Source organism: Strix uralensis, chromosome 3 (genome assembly GCF_047716275.1).
Source record: "Strix uralensis isolate ZFMK-TIS-50842 chromosome 3, bStrUra1, whole genome shotgun sequence".
Taxonomy (NCBI): Eukaryota; Metazoa; Chordata; class Aves; order Strigiformes; family Strigidae; genus Strix; species Strix uralensis.
The window spans coordinates 94,122,333-94,147,339 of NC_133974.1; the positions used below are offsets into that span (position 1 = coordinate 94,122,333).

Below are 25,007 nucleotides of genomic sequence, written 5' to 3' on the forward strand. Positions count from 1 at the left end.
TGCTCTGCTGCCCCGAGGAGCCCCCTGGGCTCACATGTGTTTCTGCTCTCTCCCCACCGCTCGCCTGGCCCCGGCAGAAGTACATCGCCCAAGTGCTGCAGGACTCCTCACCGGAGGGTGAAGCGACAGAGTCGGAGGAGCAGGGGTCGCAGGACGAGGAGCTCATCAACGCAGACGGCATGAACGACACGGATTTCCAGTCGTGTGAGGACAGCCTGATAGAGAATGAGATCCACCAGTAGGGACCTCGGAGGGCGGGAGGGGAAGGAGGCCCAGGAGCAGGGCACGCTGTGCGCACGGAGACCTAGGGAGAGGCACCCAAGGGTGCTGGTCGCTGCTCTCGCCCACCCGCCTGCGCCCCGGGGCCACTGCCTTCAGTGAGGGCAGGGGCCCTGCCACAAGATCTCCATTTCCCTGCTCCTCCACCCCTGTGCCGGCCCGGCAGCTCGGCGGCCATGCTCTTTACTAGCTACCTTCTTTAATGCATCCCCAGACCCCAAAACCCCGGGGGCTGGGGAGGAGGGGGACTGTGACCCCCGCGGTGCTGCTTTGGACCTGCAGGGATGAGGACAGCTGGGTGTTTTGTGGGGAGGGGAGCAAGGGGAACCTTTGGGGTCTTCTGAGGCCCCTCTGTCCCCTGTCCTCCTGGCAAGAAACATTAATTTATTAGATTTACAGGAAGGTGATAAATTAAAAGCTTTAGTCAGTGTATTGGAAGCCCCACCTAGGGAGGGGGGTGGCTTTTGTTGCACCTTCTCCCTGTACATGCCCTTTCTCAACTCCTTGCAGCATCCACTTTGTGTAACATGCCAGGCATGGGGGGTGACAGAGACTTCCATCCCCCACACACACCCCAGGGAAGGTGACAGCCTGGCCTTGTGGTCAAGGGTGGCATCACCCCGGGGAAGGGGCGTGGAGCTGGTATGAGCTGGGCAGCCCCTCGCAGGGTGAGGGGTGCTGAGGGCATTTCTCATGGGCAGGAGGAGGCGCAGGCAGCCTCTCCCCTCCCAGGTCCTGTCCCCTCCTCCCCCAGGGGCACAGGCAGGGGATTGCAGCATCATTTTAAGTGGCTTTTTTTTGCACATTTTACTCCCCTTTCAAACAAAAATCAACCTGTCCCCTGCGTGGTACCATGACCCCCTTCGCTACCTTGTGTCTGTGCAGCACAGTCAGGCCCAGTGACTTGGGGGGAGGCACTGTGCTGGGGGTCTCTTAGGTGCTAGGGAGAGGGGAGAAAGGATCCTGGACTGCAGGCCCTTGGCACCCTCTGGCGTCAGCGCTGCCTGGTTTTGACAGGGCCCCAGGGCTGCCTTCCCTGAGCTGCTGCAGGGTCTTCCCCCAGCTGAGGTGGTCGGGGAGGTAGGGAGTCCTGGGAGAGCAGCCCCTGGGATCCTTCTCCAAGCAAGCATACCATCTTCAGGAGCACAAAAGCCTTGTGGGCCTGTGCTGGCTTTCTTCACCTGCCCTGACTAGGTGTAGGCTCCCCGGTCATCACCCAGCCTGAGAGGGGGACTGTTCCTCCCCTGCCTCTGCCCTTGCCCCCTCCCTGGTGATAGCTTTGTGCCAGAGGCAGTGAGGGGACAGGATGGAGGGGAGAGGTGTATTGGAGCTGCTGGTATCTGCAGGGAGGTCTGACCCTGTTTGAAGGCTCCTTGTGAGGAGGTTTCTGGTCAGGATCAGTTGCCCTCATTTGCTTCCCCCCTCCCCTTGTGTAAAATGTAAAGGAAAATAATAAATCTCCCTGCTATTGAGCTATATTTATTTCCCTCCACCCCCTGCCACCATCCTGTTTGGTGCTCATTGCGTATACTACCACCCTCCCTTCGCCTGTCGTCTGTGGGTGCTGCTCCGGCTCGCTGGGGCCGTGCCCTCCAGGGTCTGATGGGCCGGGTGGAAGGGGACAGTCATTTACCTGTTCAATCACCCGTGCTGGCCCTGGAGCTCCAAGCACTTTAATACACCTGAACAAGTGAAGCATCAGCCCTGCCCAGCTCCAGTCCAGGGAAGGGTGGTCACATCCCATCGCTTTTCTCTCTCTCGCCCCCCATTAGATAAGGGGAGCCAGAAACACTGAGCAGGCGGGGCGCTGCTCCAGGGAGGACATAGCTGATTTTTCTGTACACCTCTCTATAGGAATCCCAGGCCTGGAGGAATGGGGGTACAGAGGGGAAGAGATGTGGGTCTTTGATGCATGGGGAGGGCAGGCCACCCCAGCTCCCAGGGCTTGGCTGGGGCTGGAGCACATGTGGGTGCAGAGGGACACGGTGAGGGTCACCCGTCCCCTCCAGGGACAGCCTAGAAATGAAATGAGCACGTCCACTACCAGGCTGGGGTGGGGAGGAAGTTGATCCTGCTTCCCTGTTCTTGCACCCACATACCGCCCTTGCCCCCAGTCCAGCAGGCGGGCTGGGATGCTCCAGTCTCTGTAGGTACGGCCGTGGTCTGGGCTGCCTCTGTGGTCGTCGGGGCTCTGCCCGCGGAGAGCTGTATGTTCTGAGTGGCACTGTCTGTGTAGAGATGTGTATAATACCCTGTATATATTTGTGTACAAAAGAAAAAAGGAAAAAAAGGAGCTATTGTTCTTGCAGTCTTTTCTTTGTGGTGCGGTCTGGGGGCTGGGACCTGGGAGGAGAGGACCCCAGCTGCAGCCAGGCTGCAGGAGCATGCGTGGTGCAAAAGGAGTGGGGGGTTGTGTGCTCTCCCGGCCCAAGTGGGCTTTCCCTCTGGCTTGCAGAGTATCAAAGGCTTTGCTGCTGCAAGCGGGTGAGTGGGGAGCTGCCTGCGCTGAGGCTGCCATGGGGGAAGATGCTTTGGGAATGGTGTGGGAGGGGAGGGGTTTTGCTGGTGGCCTCAGTGGCAGATGTCAGCCCAACCCTATGGTCCCAACAGCAATTTATGTGGCCGCTCCTGCCGTCTCTGTCCAGAAGCCTGTCCCCTGTCGTGGTTTGGGTGGACAGCTAAAGCCTTCAGGAAAGGGTGAAGGGTATTAGACCCCTGGAGTGCAGATTGACTGCGAGTGCTCTCCTGCCATGTGCTGCTGCTTGTAGCTCAGCCATCCCCTATGTGGGTGCAGGCAGTGAGCAGCCAGCCCGCAGGACTGCTCCCTGTTGCTCTCCGGTGCTGGCTGGAGCTGGGGTGGTTCCCAGGCTGCTCGTTAATTTGTGTACAGCAGCCGCTGCTCGGAGGATGGCACAAGGCAGAGGTGAGGTGTGGGGCAGGCCTCAGAGATGGGCAACTGATGCCAGCTCCATTCCCACCTCACTGTGTTCAGGCTCTGTGTCTTCATATGCCAGCGGTGCAGCGTGAGCGGGAGACAAAAAGCTCTCCTTCCCCTGGCAGCCCGCAGCCAAAGGACTGGGAGGAGGCAAGGCCTGAGCACAGACAAAGAGAACCAAAGACCCGAAAAGAATGGTGAGTGCTGCCAAGTCCCTGCAGGCATTGCTGCAAAGGGAAGCTTGATGGAAGGGAACAAGGAAATTGCGCAGGTATTTATGCAGGTATTTGACAGAAACTGCTCCCAAGCGCAAGGGGCAGGACATGGGACAGCCTGCGTGACACGATTACACAGGAGTTCTCTCCTACCGCAGGAGAGTCAGCTGTGAAAGCAGCTTTAAAGGCCACCAAGGGCTAATGAGGCAAGAGATGGAACAAGAGGAGAACGGGGTCACAACAAGGTCGGGCACTGGCTTGGGTGGCTCTGAGCGGGCAGGGCGGGCAGTGGTGGTTAAGGCCAGAGAAGAACCTGGCAGAGCTGTTCAGGCACAAGCAGGACCATGCTAAAGCTGGTTTTGAATGTCGTTGTTGCCCTTCCCTGGGGCAAAGGATGCAGCTCCTGGTCCCACTGCAACCTGCTCCCCACTGAGCAAGCATCTGTCCCCCTGGGGCAAGGCGGGGTGGTTTGGAAAGCAGGTGCTCTGCGAAGCCTGCGGGAGCAGCTGGGTGCCAGCGCCTGCAGTGGGGTGGTACGGGCACAGCCTCCCCAGCTGCACCCAGGCACACCGGGAGGAGAAGGAGCCCCACGGCTGGTGATACCCCTTAGGATCACCCTGTTCAGCCCTGGCACCAGAAGGATGCAGTGCAGAGCTCCTCCCCGGGGCTGGGGCTGGTGGGGCTGGGCCAGGCCGTGATGAACTGGGCTGAGCTTTGCTGAGCTCTTCACGCCAGGCCAAGCCATGCTGTGCTGAGCCATGGTTGCCATGCTGGGCTAAGCCATGCCAGGCCAAGCTGTGATGGTCCACACTGGGCCATGCCATGGCATGCCATGCCAGACAAAGCCATATTGCGCTACACTGGGCTGTGCGGTGCCCTGCCGAGCCCCGCTGTGGCCAGGCCTGTCGGGAGTGGCACCACTTGTCATAGCCGTGTGGTGAGTCATGGAGGGCACGCATGGGCAGCCCCGATGTGGGAGGGCACACAGGGGAAGCCCCAGGGCAATGGGTCCTGCTCGGGGTGGCCCCTGCTGGCACCCATCAGCAAGAGGCAGCTGGTGGGGTGGGTGCTGGCTGTGACTGCCTGGGCTGGCAGGAGCGAGGTGGTGTGGACGCAGCCTCCCCACGTACGAGGGAAGGAGGAGGGACACGGGGTGGGTGACACCCATCAGGACCACCGTGCGCAGCCCTGGCACCAGGTCAACAAGCCCTGGGACAAGGCACAGTGCAGAGCTTCACCCAGCTAAGCTGGGGTGCCAGCAGCATGGGGCAGTGCCATGTCACCCCCAAACTCTTTCCCAGGGTAAAGTTGTTCACTCTTCTCCTTCCTGCCCCGGTTTCCGTGTGCACCAAGCCCTTTGCTCGGAGCAAAGGTAGAAGGAGCTCGCCCAGCCCGGCGCTAGCCCTCAATCCCCGGGAGCTGGGAAGGGGTGACCGCAGCCAAGGCCCCACCAGCAGCGCCGGTACAATCCTTCCCGGGAGCTGAGCGGCCGCTGCGCCTTTAATTCCCCCTCCCTCCCGGCTTTGCTCGCACATCCTGCCCGCGAAACCCCACCTTCCGCAGGGCTGGGCCGGGCCGAGCCGCGCCGGGCCGGGCTGGGCTGAAGCGGGCAGGGCGGTGGCGGCGGCAGCTTCCGTAAGTACGTTCCCCCCGCTCCCCATCCCCATCCTCTCGCCCTTATCCGACCCCCAGCACGGGGTTAGCACCGAGGGGGGGGGGGGGCGGTGCCCGCTGCCCAGCGGCTGCTCCCCCGGACTGTGAGCTCCTCCCGGCTTGCGTATTCCCCCCACCCCCACCCCTCCATCCCCTTTTATCCGCGGGGAGTTTTGCAGTAGGTAACGCAGCCGCAGAGACCCGGCGTCTTCCCAATCAGGGCGGCGAGTAAATCGGGTACCGCAGCGACCCCCGGGGTACGATGCCGACCCCAAGCCAACGCCGCTTCTCATCGGGGGGATGCGGGAACATAAAGGGGAGCTTGTGGGAAGTGAGGCTCTTTGTCAGCCGGAGGGGCTGGGAAGGGCCTGGGAGCTGCTTTGCGCAGTGTGGGACCCTACGGACGGCTGTGGCTGCTCGCCCCGAGCGGGGTATGCGGCACGATGCGGTGTCTGGGCTCGGCCTGGCTGGCTTTAGGAAGGCAGCTCCCCCTTCCTTCGATCTCCGGGAGCAGCTGGCAAACCAGAGGTCTGCAGACATTTTTGGCTGGACCTAGCTACGATGCTGTCCAGGGGTTTTTCAGTACGCACTGAGGTGCAGGAGGTATCAGGGACCCTGCGGGGACCAGCGTCTCTCTGCTCCCAGCTGGGAGGGATCAGAGGTGCCTCCAATACTGGAAAGCATCATATTGTGGTTGGATGTTGCCTGGTGTGGAAAACTGCCCCGGGGGCTTGGTTTGTCTCTGCACGGCCTTTCGTCCCCCGTGGAGGACCTGCAGCGTCCTTCAGCATCAGTCTGGGGGAGTTGTCAGCAACCAACACCATTGCTTAAGGCAATGTAGTTCCTGTCCCATCCTGGGGTCTGAAATGTTTTTCCTCGCTCTGCGCTTGCGTGACCTCCGTCTGCCACTGAATACAACCTTCCCAAGTATTTTGAGCCACAGAGCTAAGAATAACTCACACGGTGCCCATGTCTGGGCTGCACAGAGCTCCCCGTGTCTGCGGCCATGTCCAGTGCCGGTAGGCAGGGTGGGAGAGGGTGCAGGGACCTGGGTAGGGGCTGCGGGCAGGGGGAGTTCCCCGGCCCTCGGCAGGCTGCGGTATGAGGGCTGGGGAGGTGGGAACTGGAGGCTGTACGGGCGGCTGCATTTGGGATTTGGGATTCCTCCTCCCGCAGCCCCCCTGATCTCTGGGCAGCGGCTCGGACTGGAGGAGCCATCCTGCCAGCTCTGCAGACAACGAGTGCCTCGCTGCTGGAAGAGGCTTGGCAGCAGAGCAGGAGTCAGAGGGAGGAGGTGATGGAAAAGGGCTGAGCTCCATAGATTTGGGGCCATTGTAGAGGAGAGAAGAGCTGGCGCTGCCTTGGAGAAGAATAGTGTGTTTAGAGCATCCCAGGGCAGGCGGAGTGATGGGGAGGAGTATATTTTCCTCCTGAAAAGCTTTTAGTTAGGGCAGCCCCTTGACTGCCAGGTTTATGCCCTATGCATGTGCCAAGAGCTTGCACCCTCTTTGCTCTTGCCTGCCCTCCCTTAGCTATCACAGCACTTTAGGAAGAGAGCTGCCTCTCTGGAGCCAGCCTGCACCCTGCTCCCCTGGGATCCTAGCCCACTGCTCTGAGTGGGTTGCTGGCTCCTGGATTATTTACCCGGGAACTGCTCTGCTGCCTCACGCAGAGTATTCAGAGTATTCAGAGTATTCAACACCAGTCCCGCCGAGCAGGAGCTGAGACTGCTGGGGAATGGGTCAGGGTAAGCTGCAAAGGCCGGTGGTGGCACCTGCCCCACGGCCCTGGTGCAGTGACCCTGCTTGCATGGGGGGTTGGACCAGTCGGCCCCCGGAGGCCCCTTCCAGCCTGGGCAGTGCAGTGGGCACAAGCGCCGGCTCTGGCCGTGGATGCCTGAGCAGGGCCGAGGCAGCTGGGCGCAGGGAGGGGCGTTGGGGCTTGCCCCACCGCAGCGGGTGCAGTGGGGCAGGGCTGCGGGGCCAGGCATGCCCGGCAGCTGTGTCCTGCCTGTTCGAAGCGCCCGGTGGTGAGCTGCCGGTTAAACCTCCCCGGAGGAAGGCCTGTGGCAAAGCTGTCACCAGGGCGAGGCACTGGTGCAGAGGGGGGGACTCTGTGGGGTCTGCCCTGCCCCGGTCTCCTAGTGCCGGGGTGCCCCACTGCACCCCACATCCCTTCCCCGGTGCCTCCCTGCAGGCTGCTCCGCTGGCCGCTGGCGAGGCTTGAGTCACCCTGCCTGTGTGTGTGCCGGGAGGGGCCCTCCTGCCTCTTCCTTCCCTCATCCTCCACCGGCCCCATAGATAGAGCTTTCTCTGCGCCCTGCTGGGCCCCTCCCTTCCCGGCCCTATTGACTCAGTGCTCAGGCAGCCACCCCGGCTTTCGAGGGAGAAGGAGAGGTGCCAGGGGCTGGGAGAAGCTGCGGGGTGGCAGCTGACGCTCTCCCTGCTGCAACGGGCGAGGAGGAGCCGGGATGAGGGAAGGTCCCAGAAAGCTGTGCCGGGAAGATAGGCAGTCGGGGGCGGAAAGCGCCTGACACTCCTCCAGGCTCGGCCCTTCTGTGCAGCAGGGACGGGACAGGACCAGAGAGCCACGGTCTGGCTGCCAGCGGGCTGCCTCCTCCCAGCCAGCCCTCAAAGCCACTCTACTCCTTTGGTGTCCCCTAAAGACAGCAGGGCTGTGAGGGCTGGGCTGGAGGCCACAGCTCAGAACGGGGCTGCTGCCAGCGATGGGATGGGGGAGGACCTCCTGGCACGTGGGCCCACCCTGGGGATGCTCCGTGTGCAGGCTCTGCTCGCTGCCCCGTAGCAATGCTGACAGAGGAGGTCCCTGCTGTGGGGGCAATGGGGAATTGGGGATCCAGCCTCCAAGCCTGGCACTGTGGCTGACATCCCCAGGGATGTGCATGGGTACCAGACCCTGCCTCAGCCCGGCCATGCCCGTTTCATTGCAGGGAGCGGAGCTGAAGGTAGCGCTGCTGGTGCCTGGCTATGATGCCCTTTGGTGGCATGGCTGCCCGTCTGCAGAGGGACCGCCTGAAAGCTGAGGGGCTTGGCCAGCACAACAACGCCATCAAGTATCTCAACCAGGACTATGAGGCCCTCAAACAGGAGTGCATTGAGAGCGGTACCCTCTTTAGGGATCCCCAGTTCCCAGCTGGCCCCTCTGCCCTCGGATTCAAGGAGCTGGGGCCACACTCCAGCAAGACGCGAGGGGTGGAGTGGAAGCGTCCATCGGTAAGTAATGGGCTTGCTTCTCCTCGGGCTGGGCTGGCATCCCTGTCCTGCAATGTCTGCATTGACATGGTTTGCCAAGCTGCAGCCTGGCCCTGGCCTTTTCCTCTGGTGCTCAAAGTCCCTTAAACGCTACATCACCTCCTTTCCCAGAGGCCTAGAGCAATGCCCCATGAGTGTCTGCTCAGAAAAGCATCATGTCTAGCAGGCCCTGCTTCCTCTGGGCAGCAGACTGTGAGCTTGCCTTACCATGATGGCCTTGGGATTGCAGTCAAGCAGATTTCCGTGGCAGAGGGCGGGTGGGGTACATCTCTCAGGGACCATATACCCTTCCGCCCAAGTCAGAGCTGCAGCGAGTGCCAGCCCCCCTGAAGCCCAGGCCCTGCCGAGATTCAACGCCAGCATCTTACTCTCTCCTCCTCCTGCAGGAATTAGTGGATGACCCTCAGTTCATTGTTGGCGGTGCAACCCGGACGGACATCTGCCAGGGGGCTCTGGGTGAGTGCTGGAGCTCTGTTCTCAGACCTTGGTCTGGAGACCAGTGGCTGGGGAGGGTTGGTGTGGCTGGAGAAGAGGTGTTTTGTAAGATTGACAGTGGACCAGTTTCACAACACCTTTCCCCAGGCCCATGCAGCACATTTTCATGCCAGCCTCTGCACAACCATCTCTGTACCAAAGGCTCCTTTCCCATTCAGTGTGGTGGAAACTGGAAGGTGGGGGACACCCTGTGCCTCCTGGTGGCCCTAGGTTAAGGCTTCACAAAAATGGGTTGATGTGTGCACAGCTTGACCGTGCTAAGATCAGGAGAGATGTCAGGTGGATCCATGCCTGACACATGCCGTCAACAACACCAGGAGCTGCTCCACCGAGCTCACTGCTTTGGTAAATGGTGAGGGATGGCAGCTGAATGACAGTAACAAACTGAGGCGAGGGTGTGCTGGTCATGACAAAGTGCTTGCGAAGCAATGCGGTGTGGGAGAAGGGAATTGAGAGGAGAACTATGGAGTACAAGTGGTGATTTGTCATTTCTCCAGGCATGTCTCCCAAGGCAAAGGCACCGAGACAAGGAGAGCGGTGTTAATGGGCTGGGTGCGCTGGCAACTGAGGTTCTGTGGTCATCAGAACCAGATCTGGGTACAACCAGGAGTGTCATCCTGATCTGGATCAAGCTGGGCACTTGATTGGGAGTATTGTGTACCTTAGCACACATAGCATGCCGGTTTCAGGGCTGACCACATTTAATACATCCAGCAATTAGAACAAACTTGAGGTGGTAACTGGAGCACGTAACAGCCTGGAGCACTGCAGTGGTGTTCATTAAAAAGTCTGAAATGCTATTTTGTCAAACCACAGCCTGGTACAGGTTATCCAGGCTCAAGGCTAAGGTGTGACAGGCTTCAAAGGCAAAAGAGAAAGGGGAACCAAGGCAAAGAATTTAAAGCACAGTGCTGGCCTGGAGCAGCACTTGTGGTTAAGAGCACTTGGAAGGAAGAGTGCGGTGATGTTGCTCATAATTTGAGAAGCTGGGGAAGCAGCATTAAACCTCTCACTTGATAAATGTTTTTTTAAATGCAGAACTCCCTGTCTGAGATGTGAAGGGCAGTCATATGAATGAGTCCCCAAAGGGTCTAGATAAACAGCTGCAGGAGGGGGGTGTTGGTGCTGACTGTATGTGGACACAGGCTCCAAGGCAGGCAGGATCGTTCCCTGTTGCCTTGAGCTAATACTTCTCCCTGAGGCAGGCTGAACAAGCCCATCTCCCTGCGCTCCATTTGTCTGCTGGACCCTCTCTGGTTTCTCCACACACTTTCTGAGCTGGGGAGCCCCAAATGTTCTCAAGGAGACCACGCTGCAGGCCTCTACACATCCACCACCTACCCTCCCCAGCCAGGGACGTGGTGGGTGCTCACACCGGCTTCCTCTCCTTGCCCAGGCGACTGCTGGCTGCTGGCTGCCATTGGCTCCCTCACGCTCAACGAGGAGCTCCTGCACCGCGTGGTGCCCCATGGGCAGAGCTTTCAGGAGGACTATGCCGGCATCTTCCACTTCCAGGTGGGCTGGGAGCTCCTGGCCCTCCACAGCTGGAGGTCTGGAGGCAGGAGGGAAGGGCAGTGGGTTGAGGCCATCCCTCTGGGCTAGGGATGAGCAAGTCGTGTGATGCTCTGAGCTCACCCCGCTCTCTCCTGATGTCCCAGATCTGGCAGTTCGGTGAGTGGGTGGATGTGGTGGTGGACGACCAGCTGCCCACCAAGGACGGGGAGCTCCTGTTTGTCCACTCGGCGGAGTGCACCGAGTTCTGGAGTGCTCTGCTGGAGAAAGCCTATGCCAAGTGGGTACCCCCGCGGCAGACGCATGGGCGGGTGGGGGACAGGGCATCTCACTGTGCAGGGCAGAGGGGAGAAGGTGTCTTCTACCCCTGGCCCTGCTTATGCTGGGTGCCTGGGGAGCAGCAGTGTGCTACGTCCTTGTCACCTCACACACCCCTCTCGCTGGCTGGTGCTCAGGCTGAACGGCTGCTACGAGGCGCTCTCGGGGGGCAGCACCACCGAGGGCTTTGAGGACTTCACCGGCGGCGTGGCAGAGATGTATGACCTCAAGCGGCCACCGCGCAACATGGGTCACATCATCCGCAAGGCTCTGGAGAGGGGGTCCCTGCTGGGCTGCTCCATCGACGTAAGTGGTGTGCTGGGATGAGCCAGGGGCTCTGCCCCAGTGGTGACCAAAAGCGAGGCCTTGCAGCCCAGGATTGTGTCAGCAGACCCCTCCCTGGGACACTGGGTGGGAGGTTACTTCTTTCCCCTCTTAGCAGAGCACCCCTTCCAGAGCCAGCGTGGCAGTCCCCGGGTGCAGCGCCTGGGGCTGCAGCCCAGCTGCTGTGAATGGGCTCCTTTGGATGGAGCAGGAATGTCCATCCCAAGTGTGGACTGTTGAACCAGGGCCTGCCTATAGCTCTGGCCATGTCTTACATCAGCATCTGAGAATTATCTGGACCAGGGTTTTCCATCCGTTCCCTCCCATGAAATCCTTTTCTTGCTTTCTGAACTTTGGGTGGTTTCCTGATGGATCTTCAGGGTCTTCTGGCTGGGAAACTGTCTTTACATTGTCCTCAGTCAGCAGCCTTTGAGCAGAGAGTGCTGGTACCTGCTGCTTCTCTTGGCTGGAGCGGTGCAAAGCAAGGGGAAGTCTCCATGTGGTAGAGGGTAGGGGTAGGGATACATGAATTTAATCATATTCACTTGAGCTTTGCACATTCTTCTTAGATCACAAGTGCCTTTGATATGGAAGCGGTGACCTTCAAGAAGCTGGTGAAGGGCCACGCCTATTCTGTCACAGCCTTCAGAGATGTAAGTTGACTATGTGAGACTTCAATAGCAATAAAACAGCCTGGCCAGTGGCATGGGCTCAACCTCCTGTGTCTGGTGGCTGGCAGGTGAACTACCGAGGTCAGCAGGAACAACTCATCCGCATCAGAAACCCCTGGGGTCAGGTGGAGTGGACCGGAGCCTGGAGCGATGGGTGAGTTGGACAGATGGAACTTTGTCCCGCTGCTGGCAGGCCAGCGGGCACTGCACACACAGCAATCAAGTGCACGGCACTGCCGAGGGGAAGTTCACAGCACGCACTGCCCTTTGCATCAGCAAGGGGGGCAGTTGAGGGCCAGCTCTGAAGTGCTCTCGATTCACCTGGAGTAGTCCTCATGTCTCTCTCCTGCTATTCCAGCTCCTCTGAGTGGGACAACATTGACCCTGGCGACAGGGAAGAGCTGCAGCTGAAGATGGAGGATGGAGAGTTCTGGTGAGTGCCAGAGCAAAGTGCTGCTCTCTTTCAGCAGCCAGCCTGGGAAGGAGCACAGGAGCTGGGGAGAGATCCCGCAGTCCTACTTCACCTGAAACACATGACTTCCCTTTATGAGCTAGCTTTCCAGCCTGCTAGCATTTTTTCATCTGATCTAGTTAATAATTTTCCTCCCTTCAAGGAAATTCAGCCCAGCTAAATGCAAAATAAACATCTAGGAAGGCTAAACATCCCTTCTTCCCCAAACCAAACAGTGGGCTTTAAATGAGCTATAACTGTTCAGGGTGAAAGATCTTCCTGTCACTTAATTCTCCCAAAATGTTGGCTAGGTCCAGAGCTGCTTGTGCTCTCCTCCTTCCCACCAAGCAATGCCCTGGCCTCAGCCCCTGCCTGCCTCCCGCAGGATGTCTTTCCGGGACTTCATGAGGGAGTTCTCCAGGCTGGAGATCTGCAACCTGACCCCCGATGCCCTCACCAAGGATGAGCTCAGCAGGTGGCACACGCAGGTGTTCGAGGGCACGTGGCGCCGGGGGAGCACTGCTGGGGGCTGCAGGAATCACCCAGGTACCTCTCCCCTCCACGTCTCTGCTCTTGGCAGCGTGATGGAGCCGGGAGTCTCATCCACGCATCCTCTTCCTACCAGCCACATTCTGGATCAACCCCCAGTTTAAGATCAAGCTGCTGGAAGAGGATGACGACCCTGGGGACGATGAGGTGGCCTGCAGCTTTCTGGTGGCTCTGATGCAGAAGCACCGGCGGCGGGAGCGGCGGGTGGGGGGTGACATGCACACCATCGGCTTCGCTGTCTACGAGGTAACTCCTGCCCACCCCAATACTGCTTCCTTGGGATGGGCTCAGCCCTGCCAGTTCCACCTTGACCTGGTACCCCAGTCGTCAAGGAAACCTTTCCCACCTGATTTGGCCAGCTTGTGGGTTAATGTCCCCTGTCCTGTGCTCTCTGCACCTGTAAGGGATGGGGGCAAGTACTGGGATTCTGATTTTTTTCCCTTTTCTCTCCTCCCTGCAGGTTCCTGAGGAGGTATGTTCTGAGCTGCTGGAGCCCTACCCCCTCTTGGAGGGGAGTGCAAGAGTGGGCAGGAATGGGTATTTGCACCCATGGGTGGGAGCTCCCACCACCCTGGCAGTGGCTAGGGTGCTGCTGGGTGCTGGGCACCTCCATGTGGGAGGGATGGATCCTGCTGGGGTGGGCAGGGCAGGGATGTCTGGCTTCGGTCCCGCCGCTCCCTGTGGGTCCCCTGCCATTGCGAGGCTGTGGTCCACAAGCACATCCATTCCCCCAGGCCCAGGGCAGCCAGAACGTGCACTTGAAGAAGGACTTCTTCCTGCGAAACCAGTCCCGGGCACGGTCTGAGACCTTCATCAACCTGCGGGAGGTGAGCAACCAGATCCGGCTGCCCCCCGGCGAGTACATCGTTGTGCCCTCCACCTTCGAGCCACACAAGGAGGCCGACTTCGTCCTGCGGGTCTTCACCGAGAAGCAGTCAGACACGGCGTGAGTCCCTGCCTGGCCCAGGGATACCCTGTGTCTGTGAGCAGTGGGACATTTCCCCGCTGCAGGCAGCCGGCTGGCTGGGGAGCGCACTCATCACTTTGTTTTCCTTCTTTCTGCCCCCAGAGAGCTGGACGAGGAGATCTCGGCAGATCTGGCAGATGAGGTAGGAGCTGCTGCTTTGGTTCGGTTGGTGCTGGGGCCTTGGGGCTTGGGAGGGCGAGCTACAGGCAGGAGGTGGCTGCCTGGGTTTGGGATGTCACTGTGGCTGGAGGGAGCTGGCAGAGTCAAGGTGATGGGGATGTGGGAAGTAACAAAGATGAGAAGAACAAAGAATAGCTTCCCTTCCAGTTTGGGTTTGCTGAGTCTGGGAGGCAGGGCAGAGCCTGAGTTTGACCACTAACCTCTTCTTTCTGACCTGTGTCACCCCAGGAGGAAATAACTGAGGATGACATAGAGGATGGCTTCAAGAACATGTTCCAACAGCTGGCAGGGGAGGTGGGTATGGCTGCGCTGATCTCTGGAGGGCCCTGGCCTGGGGAGGGGACAGGACCCCTGGCCATGAGAGCTCCAGCCCACCCCACACTCACTCAGGCCCATCCTGCAGACAAGTCCATCTCTGCTGCAGCTCAGCCCAGCTGCTCCCAGGGGTGGTGTGACGGGAGCATATTTTGGGAAGGGGCATCCAGCTGTGGCCCAAACTCTTCTGGGCATGCAGGAAATGCAATGGCGCCCTGATCTCTTGTGACTAAGGCAGAGATATTTAGGCAGGAGCAGGGGGAATGGCCACAAGTGGGGTGAAGAGCAGGCAAGGGATGCTGCTAACTCTGCTTCTGCTGCAGGACATGGAAATCAGTGTCTTCGAGCTCCGGACTATTCTGAACAGAGTCATTGCTAGACGTAAGCGCTGCTCTTCCCACCCCTTGCTCCCCGCAGCCCAGGCCTGCTCAGCAGGTTGGCTTTTGATGCATGTGCTCAACCCCCTCCTTCCTCCTCAGACAAAGATCTGAAGACAGATGGGTTCAGCCTGGACTCCTGCCGCAACATGGTCAACCTGATGGACGTATCCTCTTGGTGCTGCAGGCGGGGTCCAGCTTCCCTGGTGCTCAGCCTGCCGGCAGCAAAACTCCACAGGAGCTGGGGCTCAGCTCTACAGCCGTGCCGAGACTGTTCAACCAGGGAAAGGAAGGATGGAAGGGAGGGGGTCCTTGTGGCTTCAGGGCCACTTGCCCTACACCCCTGGGCTTTAGCAGCAGGTTTTTTGGAAAGGGCCGTCAGTTCACCTGCTTGCTTTGAGGCCTGGGTCTGCTGCCAGAAGCCCAGCCCAGCCTCACTCACACCTTCAACCCCTCCGGGAGGAAGCTCCCTGTGCTTCCCTTCCCCACAGGCTGCCCAGCCTGACATGCCGTGATGCCACCCAGCCTTCGAGGCACTCCTCGAAGGGAACAAGGGCTTCTGGGCTTCTTTCCCCCCAAACCATCCTGTCCAGTGGTTGAGGATGAGAGGTGTAAAGCAACAGGAGCTATGGCCTGTGTTCCTGCTTGCACAAGGACATGCGGCTGAGGGGTCAGGTGAGGGTAGAGGAGCACCTCCGAGCCCTTCACCAGACTGGCCCTGCAGCATCCCCTTTTGCTGAAGGCCAGCCCAGTTTTGCTCCAAGGACAACAGAGCAATGTGCTTCCTACAGCAGCAGCACAGCTGTTCCTGCGGAGTGGCATGGCAGCTAGTTTAAGTGTTGCACTTCCCCTGCAGGCGCTGATCTTGCTGATGCTGTAGGACAGAGAGGAGAAGTTGCGGGGGGGAAATTAGGCAGGGCAAGTGTGGCCAGGCTATTGTCTCCTCAGGTGGCTGGGATCTGATGGCTTTACCTTTACGCCACCCACTTTACTGGCTGCTTTCTCCTTGACCCTCTGCTTTCCAGAAAGATGGCAGTGCCCGCCTTGGGCTGGTGGAGTTCCAGATCCTGTGGAACAAGATCCGGAGCTGGCTGGTGAGGAGGAGCAGGGAACATGGCTCACAGTACAGGGGTAGCACCCCTCCTGGGGCAGCAGGGTGAGGGGACAGCCAGGCTGGAGGCCACAGGAGAGCCTGACCTTCCCGTCTTCTGTGATGTTTTTGCAGATGATCTTCCGCCAGCATGACCTGGATAAGTCGGGCACCATGAGCTCCTATGAGATGCGCATGGCTCTGGAGTCAGCCGGTAGGTCTGGAGAAGGATGGGGCTGGGCTGGGAGCTGGGGAAGGGGCTCCTGCTGTCAGAGCCCTGTCCCAGGTAGCTCGAGAAGAGTGAAACCAGCCTATATTGTGTGCTTTGAGCCAACCTGTTGCGGTAGTGAGTTGTACCCCGTGTCTGCACCAGGCTCTTTTCATCCCAGCTGGGCCAAGTGCTGCAGCCTCGGAGTTAGGGACACACACAGGGTGGTCCCAACCTCTGTCCTCCTCTGACCTGCAGGGTCCCATCCTGGCGAAGCAGAGGCCTGGGGTGGATCAGTGAGCTAACTAGTCATATGGCTTCAGGGAGAGCATCCCCTCTTCCTGCTGAGGCTGGACACAGTGCCCTACCTTGGGTGGGTTGGTGGCCCCTTTGGGTGGGGGCATGGACTTTCGTTGTTACACCCTCCTCTCCTGCCTGCCTGGGGTACTGACTGCTCTCTGCATTGCAGGTTTCAAGCTGAACAACAAGCTGCATCAGGTGGTGGTGGCCCGCTATGCAGACGCTGACATGGGTGTGGACTTCGACAACTTTGTCTGCTGCCTCGTGAAGCTGGAGGCCATGTTCAGTGAGTGGTGGCCCTGGGGCAGGGAGGGCAGGCACAGAGGGATGTGTTGCTCACCTTGCTCTTGTGCCCCTGCAGGGTTCTTCCACAGCATGGACCCCGATGGCACTGGCACCGCTGTCATGAACCTCACTGAGGTGAGAGCTCAGCTCAGTGGGAGGTGGGGTGGGAGACAAGGGGACAAGGCACTAGGGTGAACGGGGCCCTTAGGGTGGGTGGTAGAAAGCCCTCCAGGCCCTTTGGTAGGGAAAGAACCCATAAGATCAAGATGAGAAAACATGAGTGCTGCAAGTTCTGTGTTTCTTGGAGGGCTGTCAAAGTTGACATGGGAGGGCATGTCAAAAGTGCACCAGCCCCTTCTCATCTCTTCTCCCTCTCCTTCCCAGTGGCTGCTGCTGACAATGTGCGGCTAGGAGCCACGACAAATCCGCTGTGGCTGGGACACCCCGACGGGCCAGACCCCCTCCAAGTGCCTCCCCTTGGATCTGTGGACACAGGATACTCTTTCCCCCTTGCTCCATCCCATGCTGAGCCACCAGCCCTGCCTCCCAGCAAGCCTCAAGCCACCCTCTCTGGTGGACCGGGGTCAAGGCAGGCAGGGGATGCCCTTCTTCTCTTCTAGGCTGCGCTTCTTTCTGCTCCCTACCTCCTCTCTCCCCACCCTAGAACAGGAGGAGGGCAAGCAGTTTGGGGTACCCATGCGTCCCTGCACTGAGCTTGGCGGGAGTGAAGGAGCAGGCTGGGGGCTGGCTGCAGAGCAGGGAGAGGCAGGAGCTGCAGGGGAAAGAGGGGGGACTCCAGTGCTATCCCATCCCCACTGGCATGCATTGACTGGCTCTGCACATGCCTGAGAGCATCCACAGATACTGCCTTGCTCAGGCAGAGGCAGCAGGTTCCCAGGGAGCCAGAGTGGCCTTCTGGGAGGAGGAAGGGCCATACTCTTCTTGAAGCCCTTGCACTGCACTCATCACCAAGCATGACCAAAGCGTGGAGCCCACTGGCTCTTTCTGCGTGGCCTTCAACAAATCCCTCCCACCTCCATGCCCCTGCCTTTGCCCCACCGCTGGGTCAAGCTCTGCAACTCAAGCACTGAATGTCTGGGGGCTCCCCTGCCACATGAACACGTGCCACACTGTAGTGCAGCGGAAGCTTCTCTCTTCTGCGTGAGCACAGCAATGCCACCACTGCAGCTTGACCTCCCTCCCATCTCTGGGAGCTCCTGGGGCATCCACTGCCCCTGCTTATGGCCCACAGGAGGGCTGGGGGGTTGCCAGCACCTGAGAGGTGCTGCCTTCCCCCAGACAGGAGGGGGTGGTGGTTTGGGGGGCTGTTCTGCATACAGATTTTTTTCCCCTCCCTTTCCCTCACCCTCTCACGCTATTACACTCTTCTTCCCGTGGGCTCCTCTGCCCAGTGCAGATGGGCTTCAGTGCCAACGTATTTGCACTTCTCTGCGCTCCTCCACTCCCCTCGACGCCTTCTGGGGTAACAGGGTGGCTCCAGCTTGGCAGTGGGCAACAGCCCATCCTTTGCGCTGCAGATGCAGACAGGCAGGCAGTTAGCTTCCCCCAGACCCCTGTTGTCGCTGGAGGATGCGCCTGCAGCAAGAACCACTGCTGCCCACCCGGCAGCTCCGCTTCCTCACCCCGCTCACTGCGCACTCCGGGAATAAACTGAGATCTGTTGGACCTGTGGCCCGGGCAGTGACTTGGGCGTCGCATCCTCCCTCCACTTGCCATGGCCTGGGCTGGGGGGATGAGATGCGGAGCCAAGCCCAAGGTATGCTGCTTGCCCAGCCTGGGGTAGAGGAGCACCACCAGGTACAGGTCTTGCCGTGGGGATGGAGGGCTCCATATCCCCTAGGATTTTATAAAACTCGCCTCTTCTTGCAGGGAGGTCCTAATGCTGACACAAAGGGGCAGCACGGTGTGAGATGTGTAAGGAAGCACTGCTCTTCAAAACGAGAGCAAGCAGCATTCTGTTAGCAGGGCTGTTCAGTTATCCCAGGGATTTTTCAAGTGAAAGAAAAGCCAGTGCTTGGTCCCTGGCGTTGGTGGGAGGAGTGTGTTAGTGCTGGGCTGGGATGGAGACCAGGGCATCTTTACCCCAGCCTCTGCCCCAGGAAAGTGGGTGCAGCCACGGTGTCCCAAAGGCCTGTTCAGGGCACCACTAAGTGCCTCTGCCATGCAAGCGGCTGGAGCAGTTTAAACTTGGCATCCCCCTGCCTCACCAGCGACTGAAGGCAGCCAGCAAGGCTGGCTTTGGCCCTGTGGACTTTGCAGGAGGGTGGATTAACATTGGTCATGGTTTGCTGTCCTGGCTGGCTACTTGCCACAAGGTCTCCTCTGCTAGTAGCAGAGCTGGGGTCTGCTCTTAAAGAAAGGTGTCTTGGGGAGGTTGGGGAAGGGAAAGAGGGTCTGCTTGGATACGATGGAGTTAACCATGGAGCGGGTGGGAGTGGAGGGCAGCCTGGAGCTCTGGACCCTGGAAGGGACCACATGAGGTATGTGACCCTGGGTAGGAGCTGTGGGTGGTCGGTTTTTTCTCCTGCTTCCTTTGAGGCTATGCAGGCTTCAGCTGGAGGCAAAAACTTTCCAGGAAAATGACAGTGGAGGACTGGGTAGTGGGACTTTTCACTTCGTGGCTCAGAGCAGGACTCACTGTCAGCGTGTGCATCCTGCCCCTTGCTGACAGCCCAGCAAGGCACCACAGCCCAGATGGTCCCAGGGGTGCTCAGCATTTGGAAGAGGAGTGCTCTTGTGCACCTTAACCCTCCTGGCATCTTAATATCCCTCATGTGGGTGCCCTCTGTGCCAGCCCAGCTCTCTGGGAACAGTCTCCCCACAGCACCCAGCTCTGGGGCAAGCCAACCTGGATGAGAGCATGGAGGGTTGCTGAAGTGCGACTGCAGGAGGAAGCAATCCCCCATCTGCCTCCCCAGACTGCCCTCCAGAGGCTCCCCAGGGCTGGATGGAGGTGGGCTACTTGCGCTTGGCTCTTGGCTATCTGTGAACTGAGCTGCCCCCCGTGGGGTGGGGGTACCTTGCAGCTTGCCAGCCTGGGCTCCCTGCTCCTCCGTGCCACCCCAAAGCCCCTGGGAAACAAGGGCTCAGGTGAGGGCAGGACACAGGGGCAAGCAAGCAAAGCTGTCATCACTGTCCCAGCTGCAGGGCCTCGTCACACACACACAGGCCCGATTGTAGGGCAGGGTGACACCCTGGCTTTGGGATGACAGGTGCCCCCGGGCGTAGCCTTACCAGAAGCCCCTTCCCTCCCTCCCTCTGGGCGCCAGCTGGCAGATCCCTTCCCTCGCCGGCCCCAGCAGCTGGCAGGCGGGTGTCGGCAGGGGGTCGGCAGGCCGTGTTGGGGGGGGGGGGGGGTCCCCAGCTGCCAGCTAACACCACAAAGAGTAGCCTGGCTCATCCCCCTCATTGCAAATGGGACAAGGAGGAGGCCCAGCAGAGTCCTTAAATGCTGCTGTAAGGTGAGGAGCAAGAGGAGCGGCGGGTCAGATGTGGCCAAAACGGCTATTAGCTTTGAGTTTGTCTCACGATGGGCACTAGCCAGTGAGAGCCAGCCCGCTCCCGCCTTTCCCACACCTACCCCACAGGTCTGCCTTGGGTGGGAGTGCACAAGGTGGGTAGGCAGCACCCACGGGTGCACAGCACCACCACTCCTGCTCCCCAGCATCATGGCATCTCCTCCCACACCCTGTGCCCTGTGCCCCGTCTCCCTGCAGCCCAGCACTGCCTGCCCATCCTGGGGTCCCCCTCTCCCACCAGCTGCTCGTGTCCATCCTCCAGGCATGGTGGGGGGGCAGCACCACAGCCCGTCCCCACCTGGCCCCACCAGCTGCCCCGGCAGCCGGGCTCTGGCCCCATCTCCCCCTCGGCTGTGCTTTGCTCTGCCCCAGGCCTGCAGCTGCAGGAATGTCAGTCCCATGGGCACAAGGGGCCTTTGTCTGAGCAGAGCCGACAGGCGGGGGGCCGTGGCCCAGACCAGCATCCTGAGCCAGCGCTGGAGAGAGCCACAGCTGAGGGCATGTGCGTGGACAGCAGCTGCCACTGGCATGGCCTCACAGCTCCCGGCCAGGCTCAGTGGTGTCCCTGCTGCTGCAAGGGCTGTCAGGGAGGAAAACCCCCTCCCCATCCTCCTCGCCCCTCCAGCACCAGCAGCCAGGTGCTGGGAGCATCCTGCAGCCACCGCCAGCCCGGGGAGCAGCGTGAACACCAGTGCAGAGCTGGCACCTCCTTGGTGAGCCTCGGCACCCGTGCCAGGGGATGCCATGGCTTCAGCCACCCTGCGAGGGGAGCGGGAGGGTTGGGGGCACACGGTGGGGGCCAAGAGCACTGGGCAGCAGCTGCTGGATTCGGCCTTTTTCAACAGCTGCCATCTCAGCGCCAGCAACAGGGAATGTGCTTGGGCTGGGGCTTTCCAGGGCCTGGCCATGGTGTGTTAAACAAACTATTTATAGTACTTGCGTCCCTCCCCAGCAGGAATGGCTTGTGTTCCTCCCGCGTGGGGCCGGGTGCTTGGGTGCCACCGGTGTTCCCACCATCAACACCCTCTTGGGTCCCTGCCAGATGCCTCAAAGGACAGACTCTCGGCTGCCTCTCATCCTCCGCCCCCGCTATTTCCTTTAGCTCCCAGCGCTATGCCCAGAGCAAGATTTGCAGCAAATCTCGCATACCTTGTGGAAGAGATCCCTGAGGGCCATGCCCTTCTTCCCAGCATCCCTGCTCCCTGCTCAATCCTTTGGACCCTTAACCATGCGACAGCCACTTTAAGCATTGGCAGGTGCCAATGGTCGCTCTGTCCCCTGCACCTGCCTCTGAGGTGGCATGAGGGTCTTGGCCTCCAGCAAAGCAGTGAGATGCTGGCTTGGGAGCAGGCTGGGTGATGGCAGGTTGCTCACCAGGCAAAGGCCAGGGATCTGACCCACTCTCAAAGCCCATGCCAGCTTTGTCTGTCAGCTGATGGGGCACAGAGCTGCTCAGAAGGCCTTCCCTTCACTGATGGGCAGCAGCGACCAAGATGGGTCATACCAGGAGGTAGCACAGCCACGTCCTGCCCAAAGGCTGGCGTGTCCCACACCCCTGATCCTCCAACCATGCCTCCCCTGAGGTGGCCTCCCAGCATGCTGTCCTCTCCCAGAGGAGACAGAACACTGGCTGGCTCCAGCCCAGGGATCTGCCCAGAGGATGTGTGGGCTGTGAGCTCACCCCTGCTCAGTAGCAAGAAGGAAGGGGATGGGCTTTGGGCAAGACAAATCCCCAGGGCTTTGGGACAGGATGGCAGGGAGGAGAAGAGAAGAGGACAGCTCTGCACAGTCCTGCCACCACCCTGAGGACAGCTCTTGCAGCTGGGCTGCTTCCATTCCTGCTGTCCCATCACCGGCAGTGCTTCATCCGCAGGCTTTCCGGGACCCCATACCCACCTCATGCCGCCCAGGGGCATCTCCTGCTCCTTGTTTGCTGATGTGCAGCTGCTAACTGATCACCTGAGAGAAAGAAGTGCTACAGAGGGGTATACGGTCCCTGTTTGGGCTCTGGAAGTGGATCCCAGCCCTCCCTGGCAATTAAATAGGGGATACTTGGTTGTGCAATTGGTATGAAAAAGAAAATGGACGCTTGGAAGGAAGCAGCCTTGATATGTACTTGGCAAAAAAGAAACCGGCTACCTGGTGAGGGATTTTGAGCCCCTCGGTGAGGAGGGATGGATAGGCAAGAAAAAGAGTTGAGAGAGAGTGAGTGAGCGCTGGCTGCAGGTGCAGAAAGTCATCCGTGGCTCAGAGAGGTTACAGCAAGGCTCTACATGCCTTGGCCCAGGGAACACATGGGCACACAGGACTCCAGTGTCCTAAATCTTATGTTTGGAGTTAGATACTGGGGGATTTTGTTTTCTCTCAAGGTTGCCTTCTCTTCCCAGCTCTGTGCCTGACTCACCAGAGGAGCAGGGTTAAATCCTTCCACCTCCCTGGGCTGTGCTTTTGCCCAACTGTGAAGGAAGGCTAAAGCCCCTGACCTTCCAGATGGGGAAAGTGGCTCGGCAACGTCTCTGCATTTTTGGCAGAGACAAAAATCTGCCTCTATGAGTCCCAAGAGCTTGGCAAATGAGCCCTGCCCCACTCTCCGCCCAATGCTGGGTGTTGCAAGCATCTGGCTCTTACACCAAGATAACCCCTCCTGCCGTTACCTGTGCTTGCTCCCGGGGAAGGAGCAGGTTTCTGCAGAGACCACACACTGAAGCCCCTTTGTTCCCAAGGGATTTTCCACCCCCCCACACTTCGTGTATCTTTGCCACGTAGCCCTCAGACACAATGCCCCCAGGAATGTGCTGTAACACCTCTGCACCCAGCTGGCACCTCCCTTTCCCCGTGGGACCGAAGGACAGGGTTCCCCAGCAGGCAGGGAAGGACAGGCAGTTCCCCCGGCTCAGGCACAGCTTTTCCTAGGAATAGGCAAGGCTCCCTGGGGAATAAGATCTCCGCTCCCCTCCATCACTGCTGTCACTACCGCTGACCTGGGACACTGCACTTTTCATCCCAGTGGTTCCCAGCCCGCTCGGAGGCAGGATGCTGCAAGGACTCTCTGCGCAGGGAAGGGATATTCCCGCTGGGGCTGTACTGATGAGGAAATCGAGGCACTGAGCAAGGCAGTGACTTACCCAGGTCAGTTGCAGCACAGTGAACCCTGGAGTCACAAGAGCAGGCCAAGCACTGCACCCGCTGCCTCCTCAATAAAAGGGGAGAAGCTCCCTCCCAGGGAAGTGTAAAACCCTGGCACAGCCGCAGCAAAGCTTTGGCTCCTGCTTGCTTACCCAAGCTCTTCCCACTCCCCGGTGTGCCTGTGCCGGAGCCCTCTGACCGCAGCAGACCCGGAGCCTGGGAGGCTCCGGGAGCCTCCGGGAGGCCAGTCCCAAGGGGCTGACGTCAGCCCTGGTCCTTGCAGCTCCCGGGCCTGGAGCTGAGCCGTCGGGGAGCCATTTCTGGTTTCGGCACATGGTGTCTCTGTGCTGAGGCACGGCCTGCCTGCTTTCCTCATCCATGGCTGGCTCCCCGAGAGGAATCCGCGGGGCTGGGAAAGGTCACCCTGGCTGAACTAACCGCCCTTGGATGGGACTCGCTGGGCAAGGGACAGCTTCCATCAGGCAGGCTGGGAAACAGAGCAGTAGATTTCGGTCCCTTGTGCCTGTTCATTCTCCTAAATTCTGCTTGAGTGGGAGCCAAGAGTACGGCCTTGGCAGGGTTTTTGAAGGGAACAACAAGGGGAGGAAATGAAGCCAGCCAGCCACCAGGAACAAAACAAAGGTTAGGCGCAGGAGGGAAGCGGAAGGGCACAGACGTGACCCATGGACCTTCCTGCCGGCGCCCTCACCCTGGCTAGCTTGTGCTCCCCTGGTCTGCAGGGCCCTGGCTGCTTGCCCCAAGCAGGCTCAGCTTGGGAGCACAGCTGGAAAGCGTGGGACACTGGTTACCAGCCGGCTCGGGAGCCCCTTGTGGAGCCCGATCACAGCTCTTCCCCCAGGGGAGCGCCCATCTGTTCCTTGGTGCTTCGTGCCCTGGGGTATCCCTTGCCTGCTCTCCTTGGCCGTCCTCCTGGTCTGCATTCCTGGCCCTTGCGGGAGCAGGATGGCAATTGCTGGCACTGGCGGAGAATGACTGGCGAGCATATTTTGGGCCTGGCTGCCTGCTCAGGGGCTTCAGCGAAGACTTGTAGTGAAACAGGACGCCGTCCTGCCAGCCCACATTTCTGTGGCGGGCAGATGTTATTCCTCCCTCACCCCCCTTCTTCCCCCAGCGCTGCCACCCTGACAAATGGGGTCCTGGGCCGAGGAGCAGTATCGCTTACAGGGAGCATGTGTCTGGCCCGGGAGGAGGGGGCATTTAAATGGGCAGCTGGGTTTTGTTGTTGTTGTCTCTTGCTCTTGGAGCTGTTCCTGCCATTTGGGCTGGTGGCAGGTCCAGGTGGGGGGAGCTGAGCAGCACGGGCTCCTCCGGGAGAAAGGGCTGAGCGGTGTGTCCCAGAGCGGGAAGGATCCCAAGGAGGGTAAGAGTGACCAGGGGAAGAGGTGGGGAGGAGAGCGGTCCCCGCCACAGCTTCTCCCCCAAGCCTCGCCCAAGCAGCCCCCCCCGCTCCCAGCGAGGTGCAGGCCCCCCCCCGAGCACCGCGCTCGGGCCGGAGGATCCGAAGCGTGGGGAGCTCCCGGGCGTCCCCGCCGCGATCCACCGAGACCCCTCGGGGCGGGGGGGTGGGGGGGAGTGCGGCGGGCCGCGGCGGGCCCCGACGGTGCGCGCTGACGGTGCGCCCGCAGTCTCGGGGGGCAGCATGCCCGCCCCGCCGCTGGCCGCCCCGCTGCTGCGCGCCCTGCTCGCCCGCCTGCTGCCGCTGGCCCGCCGGCGGCTCCTGCCGCCGCTCCGCCGCCTGGGGCGCCGGCTGCGCTCCCGGGAGAGCCGCCAGGCCCTGCTCACCTGCCTGCTCTGCCTCCTCAACCTGCGCAAGAAGGTGGACGACTGACGCCGGCCGGGGCAGAAGGGCAGGGCAGGGCAGGGCAGGCGGCGGCTCCCCCCCCGCCTCCCCTGCCCGCCGCGGGAGGAGGGACCCCGGCAGCAGG

The 25,007-nt window shown here is 60.2% G+C and overlaps 3 protein-coding genes across 9 annotated transcripts in view; all 3 read left to right on the top strand.

The window, feature by feature from the left end:
* Positions 1 to 2,572, top strand: part of TMEM63B (transmembrane protein 63B) — a 50,133-nt gene extending 47,561 nt beyond the window's left edge. For 3 of the 4 annotated variants that reach the window (XM_074863427.1, XM_074863429.1, XM_074863428.1), the window contains one exon: positions 78 to 2,572. In XM_074863427.1, the coding sequence (XP_074719528.1) occupies positions 78 to 242 (165 nt within the window). In that variant the 3' untranslated portion in view covers positions 243 to 2,572. The remainder of the gene's footprint in view (positions 1 to 77) is intronic. The other variant, XM_074863430.1, reaches the window with a different exon arrangement.
* A 2,420-nt stretch (positions 2,573 to 4,992) lies between these two features.
* On the top strand, positions 4,993 to 18,082 carry CAPN11 (calpain 11). Of its 4 annotated transcripts, none has more exons than XM_074863433.1 (22): positions 4,993 to 5,064; positions 8,033 to 8,315; positions 8,741 to 8,810; positions 10,246 to 10,364; positions 10,508 to 10,641; positions 10,817 to 10,985; positions 11,573 to 11,656; positions 11,743 to 11,828; positions 12,033 to 12,107; positions 12,511 to 12,671; positions 12,751 to 12,920; positions 13,135 to 13,146; positions 13,409 to 13,620; positions 13,744 to 13,783; positions 14,050 to 14,115; positions 14,460 to 14,517; positions 14,616 to 14,680; positions 15,539 to 15,607; positions 15,739 to 15,817; positions 16,281 to 16,397; positions 16,473 to 16,531; positions 16,781 to 18,082. In XM_074863433.1, exons 2-22 carry the CDS (start codon positions 8,070 to 8,072, stop codon positions 16,805 to 16,807), a joined length of 2,118 nt encoding a protein of 705 aa, XP_074719534.1. In that variant the 5' UTR covers positions 4,993 to 5,064; positions 8,033 to 8,069; the 3' UTR covers positions 16,808 to 18,082. The 4 variants fall into 4 exon arrangements, with proteins under 4 accessions (XP_074719534.1, XP_074719535.1, XP_074719537.1 ...); XM_074863434.1 differs by having other exon boundaries at positions 5,004 to 5,068; XM_074863436.1 differs by lacking the exon at positions 4,993 to 5,064 and adding an exon at positions 5,312 to 5,339.
* Positions 18,083 to 23,910: 5,828 nt separating this feature from the next.
* On the top strand, positions 23,911 to 24,911 carry MYMX (myomixer, myoblast fusion factor). The gene is made up of 2 exons (XM_074864837.1): positions 23,911 to 24,442; positions 24,708 to 24,911. Exons 1-2 carry the CDS (start codon positions 24,211 to 24,213, stop codon positions 24,908 to 24,910), a joined length of 435 nt encoding a protein of 144 aa, XP_074720938.1. The 5' UTR covers positions 23,911 to 24,210; the 3' UTR covers position 24,911.
* The last annotated feature ends 96 nt before the right edge of the window (positions 24,912 to 25,007 follow it).

Bases quoted from the DNA above. Each gene is read 5' to 3' on its own strand.
- CAPN11 (XM_074863433.1), top strand. From the start codon at position 8,070: ATGATGCCCTTTGGTGGCATGGCTGCCCGTCTGCAGAGGGACCGCCTG. The intron at 8,316-8,740 runs GTAAGTAATGGG...CTCCTCCTGCAG, and splicing joins TGGAGTGGAAGCGTCCATCG to GAATTAGTGGATGACCCTCA. The intron at 16,398-16,472 runs GTGAGTGGTGGC...GTGCCCCTGCAG, and splicing joins GAAGCTGGAGGCCATGTTCA to GGTTCTTCCACAGCATGGAC.
- MYMX (XM_074864837.1), top strand. From the start codon at position 24,211: ATGGGGTCCTGGGCCGAGGAGCAGTATCGCTTACAGGGAGCATGTGTC. The intron at 24,443-24,707 runs GTAAGAGTGACC...GTGCGCCCGCAG, and splicing joins CGGGAAGGATCCCAAGGAGG to TCTCGGGGGGCAGCATGCCC.